The sequence below is a fragment of the Cryptotermes secundus genome, unplaced genomic scaffold, assembly GCF_002891405.2.
Source record: "Cryptotermes secundus unplaced genomic scaffold, Csec_1.0 scaffold160, whole genome shotgun sequence".
In the NCBI taxonomy this organism is placed as follows: domain Eukaryota; kingdom Metazoa; phylum Arthropoda; class Insecta; order Blattodea; family Kalotermitidae; genus Cryptotermes; species Cryptotermes secundus.
Window position 1 is genome coordinate 3,669,946 of NW_019745080.1, and position 11,930 is coordinate 3,681,875.

Below are 11,930 nucleotides of genomic sequence, written 5' to 3' on the forward strand. Positions count from 1 at the left end.
CCCCATCTTGAAATAGGCTATAAATACTTTCCAAGCCCTAAATATTTAGTATTTGTTGTAGAATTGAGTGGGAAGGGGTACACGGTGGCGTAGTTTGTGGAGGCACTATGGTACAAGTCGGAAGGTCACCGGTTCGAGTCCCGATGAGGTGGATTTTTTCAATTGACCTAATTATTCCAGTCGCACTATGGCCCTGGGGTCTACTCAGCCTCTAACAGAAATGAGTACCAGGAATCTTCCTGGGGGTAAAGGGCGGCCTGCGCGTAAAGCTGACAACTTTACCGCCATCTGTGAGCCGATTGTCTAGAAGATTTGGGAGCCTCGACGTCTCACAACCCTGTGGGCCTTCACGGCCTGTCACATGGATAACTTTAGTTTATTTATGTAGGATAACGTTCCATTTATATATAAAAGTGTTGTAATGTTTCACCTTTTGGAAATTCACCTTTCCGCTCCCTTTCATATTACTTATCTCAGCGCTGTGTAAGCTGAGCTGCTGACATCGTCTTTAAATGTACTGCTGATAAACAATCTATCGTCCGACGTAAATCTAACCTTGCTTATGTTATACGTTACTATTTACTTTACAGTGACCGCCTCTGTGGCCTAGTGGTCTGAGTTCCTGGCTACAGATCCAGAGATACCGGGTTCTATTCCCGGCGCTACCAGATTTTCCGAGAAGTAGTGGGTCTGGAACGGGGTCCACTCAGCCTCTTGAGGATAACTGAGAAGCTATTTCAGGGAAATAGCGGCTCCGGTCTAGAAGACCGAAAAAAACGGCCGTTGGGATCCACGCCCTCTATCCGCTAAAGTTGGCACTAACTTCGCCAACAAGCGTCGGTAGCTCGGTCGGTATAGTTCGCTATAGACCGCCTTTATGGTCTAGTGGTGAGAGCTCCTGGCTACAGATCCAGAGATCCCGAGTTCGATTCCCGGCCCTACCAGATTTTCTGAGAAGTAGTGGGTCTGGAACGGGGTCCACTCAGTCTCTTGACGATAATTGAGGAGCTGTTTCAGGGAAGTAGCGGCTCCGGTCTAGAAGATCGAAAATTACGGCCGTGGGGATCCACGCTCTCTGTCCGCTAAAGTTGGCAATAACTTCGCCGACAAACGTCGGTCGCTGGGTCGGTATTTCGCTTGCGGACTACAGGCCACGGAGTTTGTTGTTATTTACTTTACAGATAGCTGGATCTATTTCTTAACAACTTAACGCAAAGCGACCAGTGTATCTAGTATATGAAGCGTGCAGTATTGAATATTAAGCACTGGACACGGCAGTATCGTGATGTAAGAACACAGAATTGTCATGAGTGCCAGTTTCTAAATGTCTGTCAAATCGCATCATGATAGATGTATCAGACCCTGCCTCATCGACTCGGTCGGTTTTGCGACAAGTAACATGCCTTATTTACTTAGCAGATGGCTCTACCATCCTCTAAAGCCTTGACCTCCTACACATAATACCCATTCTTCTCTGATATTTACCCCCGTCTCTTCACTGTTAGATCTGGCACCTCATTGTCCTTCAGAGTCTGTTCAGTCGTTTCTCTCTAAACTATTCATTCATGCGGCGTCCATCGCTCGGTTTCTTAGGGACTGGGGAGGGGGGATATTTACGACGCCGACAGTGGCTAGACTGTACGGTAGGATGGTGTACGATTGATTAACTGGAAAATATTTGGAAGGAAGCAGGCGTGTCCTAATTCAGATACTATCCCTGCATTTATCTGGAGGGACTCCAGGAAGCAACAAAGAATCTCAGTCAGGATATCCGGTGTCCCGGGCAGGATTCGTACCCAGGATCTCCCTAATACGAGCCGAGAGCGTTACCGCTACACCAGCCATTCGAGTTCTTAACACACAGTATTGGGACATGTAGACCCATTTCTAGGCAACACTAGAAAAGGTATTGGGAGAAGTGTTTTCTGCGTGGTCCGCGCCATGGCATGTTTATCAACGGGACAGTAGACACACATTCTGATAAGTGTTTTCTGTGTGGTCAGCGCCATGGAGTGTTTAGCAACGGGACAATAGACACGCATTCTGATAACAGAAGAAGTGTTTTCTGTGTGGTCCGCGCCATGCCCAGTGCTTCGTAACGTACCATTGAACACGTATTATTTATTACACGTGATACGTATTATCCCTGAGGTCCGACCCAAGACTATAGAAGTCAGCCTGTGAAGACTTTGTGTGTGTTAAGAAGATTTAATCACACCGGGACTGTTTTGATTCCGCTGCCAGGATATTACTAGTGAAGACTGGGAATCCTGGTGCGTGTGTAATGGTGAACGGTAAATTGTGTAAATCAGCGACAGCGCTGTATTGCTTGTAACTACGAGTTGATTGTGTAAGGTGTTAATAAGTTAAATCTTCCAATCGAAAACCCGTTATTATTAGTCACGGAGCACCGGACACGTGACAGGATATTGTTAACCTCACGTACAGCCTCCAAACTAGAGGACCAAGGGCTGTCTGTCGTCTGGCATCTAACATTTCAACTTGAATAGGTTAGCAGGAGCCTACTAGACATCCAGTGCAGATTGTCGTTAGGAGTCAACAAAAACCCGACGGTCTCGCCCGCGTCCGAATAGAAACAATTTTTTGTCACTCACTGACGTCAAAACTTTATATACAGTACTTAACCTGCCACGCTGAACTTCACTTATGGCGTGACGGCCGACTTCTCTAGTAGTTTCATTTGTATTAGTTGAGATGAACTGACAAGTCTGCTTACCGAACAAGATAGCTCAAGCGATAAACCTTCTAACTTGTGCTCGGGAGGTGACCACTTCGAATCTCAACAGAAATACCGGCTGTCCTTAGAGTCTTCTCCTCGTTTTCCTCAGTCCCACTAGGAAAATCCCCGGGATAGAGATAAAGTTATCCGTGCACTTGATGAAGGCATATGAGCGGTGAACTTCACTCTCCGGCCGCTTTATCCCTGGTACCCATTGCGCAGAAGGCTGGATGGGTCCCGTTCTGGTTGTTACAGAGTGGAGAAAGATCTTTTGGCCCTGCTGGGAATCGAACCCTTGTCGTACAGCCCGTAATCTAGTCGCTATATCGACTGAGCTAACTGCCGGAATAGTGTTTTAAATTAGGCCACGGCCGCTTCCTACCACATTTTACAGTTTATGATTCAGTGATCATGTTACCATTAGATTTTATTCTCTGAGATGCAGAGAGCGTTATTAAATAAACCGTAGATAGAGAGATAAGTTTATTGGACTTACCTTTAATGAGTACATTACGGTTATAATAGAACTGCTTAAATCGTGGTATTGGGTGGCTTGCGTTCCTGCGAAGGATGTTCCTTCGTGTTCGTTCTAGAGTCGGTCCTTCGAACCATTGTCAGACTATTTCCGTGTTTCTTGTGGACTTAATACAGTGCACACCATGGAAATATGTCAGTACGTTGCTCATTGTTTCTAGAGTACAATGGTGGCACTGTGTTAGTGTTAACTGTTCAGTAGTGAGCCTCTTCCGTACCGAAATCTTCAGCCGAAACGTTTCCTTTTGTTTCATGATCATGTGGAAATTTAACACATTCACTTCGCAGGATGCTGGCGACGGTTATCTTCAGGTGTCAACAGATGGTAACACAAGTTTATTTTTGAACATAAAAATATGCATAACAATGAATGAGTTGTTTGACAGTTTGTGGCACTCAAAATGTTAAAACTGATGACATAAATAGCCTCGCCGCAAAACGACTGGTCCTGGTTTCGTTTATTCAACACTTTTGTGTGTGTGTGTATGTGTGTGTGTGAAATTGCCATTGCCAGAATCACATGCTCTCTGTTTGAAGCTTACGTAACATTGCCAGAATTTTAGCATTTATTTATAAATGTAGATTTTAATCAAGTTACTGATGTTTGTAAAACGTGAACAGAATGTAATACTGACTTTCTGTTTTAAAAATTTGCTAGAAAGAATGAGATGAAATGTCTAATTGCTCAGATTGTGTTGAGTGTGGGGACAAGGCGTCATTTAGCGCCATGAATATGGGTATTGATTTTAGTTTCAAATACGATATCCATCGTGATGCTTATGCGAACCAGGCTGTGTAATTAGGTAATGCCGTGCCATTAGCATTCTGCATTATGTTTATGCTGATAACGCAGCTGTACATATTGTGGCTAACACCAACAGATGAAACGCGCAGAACTGATATAAATAAAAATAACTGTGAGCTTCTGTTTTTGTCTGTGTGTAGATCACGCATAAACTTCTAGCTGCAGTCTAGGATTCGTATAGAACAGAACCGATCACAGTGGCCGCGCGGCCTAAGGCATGAACCGTCTTCGCGCGTTCAAACGCTGGGTTCGTGGGTTCGAATCCCACTCGAGGCATGAATGTTTGTGCATTTATTCTGTTTGTGTTCTGTGTGTAGGTAACGGCCTTGGGACGGGCTGATCCCCCGTTCAAAGAGTCCTACCGACTGTGTATAGATTAAGAAACAGAGAAGCGGCAAGGCCCAACAAAGGGCTGTAAAGCCATAATAATAATAATAATAATAATAATAATAATAATAATAATAATAATAGAAGAGCAATCGACGTTTTGTATTCAGAAATGCGGTAATGTACAGGTTGTGATTTTAGGACTGGCTTCTAGGTTGTGCGTGACGCTAAGGGAGCTGCATTGTCGGACGGAAGAGGACTAAAATATCGTTAACTATGGCCCTTTTGACAGCCCATACATAGCTTACGATCTATATCTCGGTTACTGGAAAATCAAGTAAAGTTATCCCTATGCGTAATTAAGTAAGCACTGTGTCATGAAGACATGAGGGAGTGGAGGTATAGCTCCACCTTTCTTGATCTTAGTACTAGATGGAGGTGAGTGGTTAGGTTCACGCCCATGCCGCTTTAACCCCAGGGAAAGAGCCCTCCTCCCTACCCCTTGGATAGGAATGAGGCTGGGTCGGCTCCAGAGTCGGTCTGGACGCTGTGGGGAAGAGAAAAATCTTGCATTGTCGGGAATCGAACCCAGCCCGTAGCCTTTCGCTGTAGTAAATTCATTGCGCATTTTGGTAAGAACGGTCTGGCCTAAAAATACGGACTGGTTTCCAGTTTATTCTAATCTGATTTAAATGTCCACGATCTGTGTAAAGGTGAGCGTGTATCATCTTTAGTTATGTGAGATTTGATACATTCATGGAGGTGAGTGTGATGATTACTGTTCGCTGGGATGTGACGCCATGTAAGATCCCATTGAAATTCAGCTGGGGATCATTTCTTTCGCGGGACTCGGACCCGAGAATGACTGTGCTAGCGACGACCAACAGCAGTTGTAAACGACAGACCCGTCCTCTCGTCACAGAGGGCACCCCACATAAAGAAACCCGCAGCTGTTCAAATAAAAATGTGGTTTTGGGCGCCAGATGTGTTTGACACAAAGACTGGCCGACTGACAGTCGGGCGTAACATGACTTTTGACTTTAACTTCTTTTGTCGAAGGAGAGAGGATAGCAGAAGTTTCGAAAGCTCCCAAGCGCGTAAGGCAGTTAAAATATGGGCATGAGTACCGTGTTACCCGGAACAAAGAATAACTGTGCTGGCGAGGGCCGGCAGAAATTTAATAGTCAGTCGAAGAGGAAACCCTGTTTTGAAACACGTTCAGGTCTAGGAGAGAACAAAAATCTTAGTCATGGATCTCGAGGAGACTGAAGCCAGGAATAATTGTACTGGCGAAGGCCAACAGCAATTTAACCGGCCGGCCGAGCGAAGAAAGAAGCCGTTGAACATGGAAGTTCAGGAATCTCCATAGTTGGAACCGTTACCAGACAACGGCTAGTGAAAACAGGATAATTGGCGTGTGCTGTAGTGAGAAGTAGAGTGCGCGTGTAGTTAAGGTTTGTAAGTGTTCAGTAAATCAATTACCAGTCCAAACCCCGTGTCTGGTCACTAACACGTGAAAATATTAAGATTCGCATTAGAATATAAGTGATAATGCAAAGAAGAAAATTTCGTACCTATGTTACTTTAATTTCCTTGAGCCCTCCACAGTTCAGAATGCGCTGGCTTATGCTCTTACGATTGATGAGAATCTCGAAGTAATAATAAGTATAAACGTCTTTTGTGAAGGCTGACTTTGGGCTGTGCGGACCGCTTGCTGTGTCCCATTGAACATTTTGTCCCCTTTAAGTCAATCTCACATCAATGTTCTGTGCCGCTACAAGGAGAAGCACGGGAAGAAACATTTTTAATTAAATTAGCAAGCAGAGACAATAGAGAGGCAGGCTTTTTGTATTAACTAGTCTCCAAGGAATCAAGCTGCAATCTTTCATTTTGTATATCTTTCTGCTCGGGAATTTTTAAGTTATGCGTTAAGTGTGAACTGTAGTCTCAGTTTCCAGGGGAACTCATAAGGGAAACAGTGGAAACGTCGTCTTCATATTAACAATTCGCCAAACATTCTGGTTTCTGTATTTAATTTCGTTATACTTGAGAATTATAAAATCCCGTTTAAATGCAACTGGGAGTCATTTCTTTCGTTTCTCTATTCTTCACCCGCTTTGGTTCTCTCCTTTTTCACATTCTCCATTCCTCCGTTAAAACATTGAATTAAATTGTATCTTTATCCGTCGACTGACACAGTTTCGAAAATGTAGCTGCTGTGTGTATAAGTACATGAACACTGCAACAACTTATACGCAGCGAGGTGATGCACTTAGTCGTAAAAAGTCTTTTACTATTTTGAATAGCATCCTGTTATTTTAGACTACGACGCGCCGTAGCCATGGTCACAATACATGCAAGTTGTCAAGTTCCGCCTCTATCGGCGTTCCCCGGAACTTGTTGCAACTGACGTGGAGCGTGCATTTCTCCTGTTCGAGAAACGTAAAAGGAGTTGGCTTGAGCGGGAACTCGAATCTCAGTTGAGTCACTGGCTGTCCTGACTGAAGATTTTAACGGTTTTCCTTATTCCTGTCTGCCAAATACCAGGATAGTACCTCAATTTATGCCACGTCCGATTTCTTCTGAATCCTTTCGCAATCATTATTCGCAATGTGGCCTTCAGTTAGGGCCGACAGTAGAAACAGTTTAAAGTCATCTGTCATATTAACTACGTTGCCAATTATCAAAGCTCTAATGTTTGCCTAAAGTCGAATCAAATAACAGGTTTTGAATGTGACCATCTACCATAAGCAGTTGTAAACAAATGGAATATGGGCCGATGTTTGCTCCTCAGATAACCTCCAACCTTTTGTCATGACAAATTAACATGTTCATCGTGATCGATTTCTGTACAGTCTCAACATTAGAGTTCCTTCTGTTTGGGCCATTATGTACAGATGAAGCGTATAACCGCTGTAAATTGCAAGGAGGAGCATTCTGTCGTCCTTTTTTTTTTTTGTCAACAAAGTTGGTGGGAGTGATGCAGAATAAAGGGGCGCATTGTGGTTTATTATATAACCAGCAGTCTTCAACACCCTGGTAGGTAGCTTCCCAACCCCCTAGGGCAGCCACTGGATACACTCCATCCTTGTTTGTAACAGGCTTGTTAGCTGAGTGCATTGGCATCATAGAAGAGCGAGACAAGAATTGAGTTCCGGGCCGAGCACTGGGAAGTTAATACGAGTTATGTTAATTTAATGACTTCCCGGGAGAGGGGACGCAACTACTCGCTGCTATTTTATTTTGTTCTTCGTGGTTCTGTGTGCGTGTAAACAGCCATGTACAGGAGATTCGTAAGCGCGCACTCCCCTAAGTATTGTGACATGAAAGCCAGAAGACAGCCTTTGCTAAGCAACGGATGGGTAAACACATTTCCGCAGCAACGAATCAACACGTAAAAATTGAGGAACTGTTGGAAACTGTGTTTCCTATGCGGTCCGTGCCGATATTATGTATAGCGAGGGCCATTTGGAAGAGTCGACAGGAATAAACATTTTGTTAAAAGTTTTTATGAAACAGACTGCATATGGGGCCGTAAAATCGTAAAACAATGAAAAGTCAAATGGCTCAAACTTGATATGAAACTAAATAAAATAAATAATCGATAGATTCCATGTGGAGACGGGGTCGAATACTTCCAGCTTAGCCCTGCGAGTCGCAGGAGGCGACGAAAAGGTAACCCAGTGTCTAGGGGTACAACAGGCCCACCCTGTTCTTGGAGGATATAAATGCGGGGACCTGGCCCTCCAGGTTAGGTGAGTCTCAAATCTGAGACAGTAAAATATGGTCATGAATCACGCGGGACTTGGACCTAAGAATGACTGCGCTGGCTAGGACCAGGGGCAGTTGTAAACGTCGGATCCGTCCTCTCGTCAGAGAGGATGTTACATAAAGACTTATCGTAAGCGTTCAGTTGGAAAAAAAATACTGGTCGTGTGTCTCAAGGGACTTCTCACCAAGACGAACTGATTTCAGGTAAACCGCCAGTCGTAAAATGACTCTGACTCTGAAAAGTCGACAGTCATGAGTCGGTTGTCAGATGGAATTCAGCCGGCAGTGACGTGATCACGGAAGCAGGGGAAGCCGGGAACCTAATAACGCGTAGTGAAGACAAGAAGGCCCTAATATCTGGAGTAGTGATTTGTACAGTTTGTAGATTAGTGAAAGTGTTACAATTATTTGTAATTGCGAGTTTTAAGTGTTCGTTAAATCCATTTATCAATCCAAACTCCCCGTCTGGTCACACGTGACATTCTTTACGAACTTTGGAGCAGTAATTCAGAGTCTCCGCCTTTTATGTAACCATAACGTTCATTTCCGTGTTTACAAGAGACCGCCACTGATCTCTGTCCGTAGCCAGATAAATCAAATTCACGTCCTATGCATTCTAATATTATCCTTCCTTCTGCGCGTAAGTTTCCGAAGTGGTTTTTTCCTTTAGATTTCCCAGCGTTTTTATGCGCTTCTCATCTCTTTAATGTGTGCTGCATGCCCTTCCCATCTCATACCCATCGTTTCGATCACACTCCATGGGTCTTCAGACTGTGTGCCATACCTCTTCAGGGGATTGCTACCTTCTATAAGGGGGGTGAGCAAATCTGAAAAGATTATAGTTGTATCCACGCACGATTTAGGATGGTCGGTAAGATCCATTGTAGGCGCTTTCCGAAAATGTAGCTACAGCCAACGAAACATTTCTAGAATTTTTTCATGAATATACAGGAACGCTTTGTACTAGTGAGAGGTATTGAACTGTTTAGGCTCTTACTGTCATCGTACGTGATGGGAGGCCGGTCTTATATGTTATTTTGGGGACCGGGGGGGGTCATGGTATCAACAATTTTGAAAATTCCTGCCCAATACTAACGTCTTTTGAAGATAAAAAATTATGAGCCTCATTGTAATATATTTTTGTATCATAGGTTTTCTCCTCGTTCCGTCCTCACCATCCCATTTGTCCTCTCCTCTTTCCGTCCTCTCACCTTCCCATTTGTCCTCTCCTCGTTCCGTCTTCTCACCTTCCCATTTGTCCTCTCCTTGTTCCATCCTCTCACCTTCCCATTTGTCCCCTCCTAGTTCCGTCCTCTCACCTTCCCGTTTGTCCTCTCCTCTTTCCGTCCTCTCACCTTCCCATTTGTCCTCTCCTCGTTCCGTCCACTCATCTTCCCATTTGTCCTCTTCTCGTTCCGTCCTCTCACCTTCCCATTTGTCCTCTCCTCGTTCCGTCCTCTCATCTTCCCATTTGGCCTCTCCTCTTTCCGTCTTCTCACCTTCCCATTTGTCCTCTCCTTGTTCCATCCTCTCACCTTCCCATTTGTCCTCTCCTCGTTCCGTCCTCACCTTCCCATTTGTCCTTTAATCTGTGCGTGACAGTTCGTGAGCCCTTGTATGTGATGCTTGTTGCCTACCTGAACCCCGTCAGGCGTTGAACCTTAAGATCACTGTTAATGGAAGGAAGGAGAATGAATCGGTGTTTCATTATTTATGTTTTATGTAGAAGGAAGTCAGTCTTTAAATGGTTCTTTGCAGTTTATTATAACGTTATAAACTTCTGTTACCCAATGTTGCAAGTCTTTCTTAGGTTGGAAGTTTGTATAGTAAGAAGGTAGGCTTTTCTTTTTTAATTCTGCCCGAGGCTTCTTGCTTTTCTTTGCAAAAACTTTACAACTAGCTTCAGATATTTTCATATCTGAGGGCAAAAATGTTGATGTGTGTAATGTCTGTGGAGTAGGATACAGCAGTTTTCTCTTACCACGATTAATTCTCTTTACCATTATCCAGAAATTCTTCGCCAGCCGCGATTTAAAAAGTTGTGGGCATCACTCATCCGTGGTTCTTGATTTGTATCCTGTTTTGTCATCGCTGTATTTGGTCTTACGTATCCGCGTTGTATAATTTAATGGGCAACTTCCGTGCCAAGACATTCACACTTTGAGTCTGCGCTGTCAGCTTGATGACATACGAGTTCCAGATGTTTGGCGTCCATATTACCTGCCGTACGTCTTTATGTCGCGTTGATTATATGTTATAGTTTAGTGTCCTTGTTAACATATTACATTATTTTTTTGTATCTATTGAAGGAACAGACAACTTTGGATTTAATGAGTGTTAGTATTTTCCGCGGTTTCCTAATCCCAAATTTCTCGTAAGACTTTGGTCTTACATAGCGCGATTTTTGCTGAAAGCTATGTTATTGATAAAGGTATCCTTTGCAATTAGCAAGGGAATGCTGTATTAACACAGGCCAAAATCCAGCGCCTGTCCCGTGAACCAAAACATTAATATCTGCTGTTTTTCTTTACACCTGTTAGTTGCAATGTCTGTATGTGCGTGTATTTGCGTGGGTGCGCGCACGCGCTCTGAGTGCCCTGTCTGACGTACGGAGGCATAGCTGTCGCGTAGCTGCATTACCGATATATACGGTTTGATTATAGCAGCAATCTCGTAATGCGTGTGAGCGAAGTTACTGCATATAATCCGTGTTACTGAGTGAAAGCTAAAAGAGAGACAGTGCTACTGTACAGTGTATTTATGGAATATCTTGCATGTGATTCTCAGTTGTAATACTGTATAGGCCTCTCAATGGATCCATTAACGAGACATTTCAGTCTCAAAATTATCATACTGTGGTTTTCAGGGTTTAATGCCGTGCAGTCTGGTAGGTGGTTACGAACATTACGACTAAAATATATTTTACCCTAAAGATGGAGGCAAGGTACTTTAAATACCAGACTACACGTTGTCGATTAAATAGAATTAGTAGTAGCGCTTCTGACTTCGGTTCATGAAGTGCTCAGTTTAATTTCGGGCGAGGCAAGGTTTTTCGTGGTTTTCTTTAGTACGTCCAGGCGAATACCGGTACAGTACTTTGAAATAGACTACGGCTGCTTCCTTCCACGCCCTTTCCAACTCATTGTTCATTAATTATCTTCCCATTCGACGTTATATAGGCTGAGCTACTGAAACCGTCAGTAAAATAAACACTCACCCGTGGAGCTGAGCCCTTCTTGAGAAGCTGCCAATTGTGCAGCTACTCACCTTCCCAGCATTTTATGGAACCTGTGTTCACAAGAGCCCTACACTGGTCCATATCCTCAGCCAGATCAATCCAATCCATACCATCCCACCCTATATCAATCCATTTTAATATTGTCCACCCATCTACGTCTTGGTCTTCGCAGTAAATAAATAAATAAGAAATAGATGGTGTCATAACCAGTATGCGTTCTTCCACGGGCGCGAAAACTACAAATCTCAACTTATCGAGATATGTTGCTGGTTAATGGAAAGGGGTAGCGTCAGACCGCGTAGACGGGGTTGAAATATAGGTTATGTTGTGTGTGAAGCGCAGAACGGAATGCTCGAATGGAAATGTAAGATCAAACCCACGAGCCACGAACGAGTTAAGTTCACTTGTCGGGGTAAGGCTTTTGAGTTGTAATCATAAGATGTCTCTTTCGACTCTCGGACGGGGCAACAGCTACCCTAATTGACATTATTTCCAGTTTTCCTCAGTCCTTTCAT

General features: G+C 43.8%; 1 protein-coding gene across 1 annotated transcript in view; it reads right to left on the minus strand.

The window, feature by feature from the left end:
* Nucleotides 1-9,704, minus strand: part of LOC111874866 (spore wall protein 2-like) — a 48,892-nt gene extending 39,188 nt beyond the window's left edge. Inside the window, exons 1-2 of the mRNA XM_023870716.1 lie at nt 9,353-9,704; nt 8,962-9,004 (exon numbers count right to left, since the gene is read on the minus strand). Coding sequence (XP_023726484.1) covers nt 8,962-9,004; nt 9,353-9,704 — 395 coding nt within the window. The remainder of the gene's footprint in view (nt 1-8,961; nt 9,005-9,352) is intronic.
* Nucleotides 9,705-11,930: the final 2,226 nt, after the last annotated feature.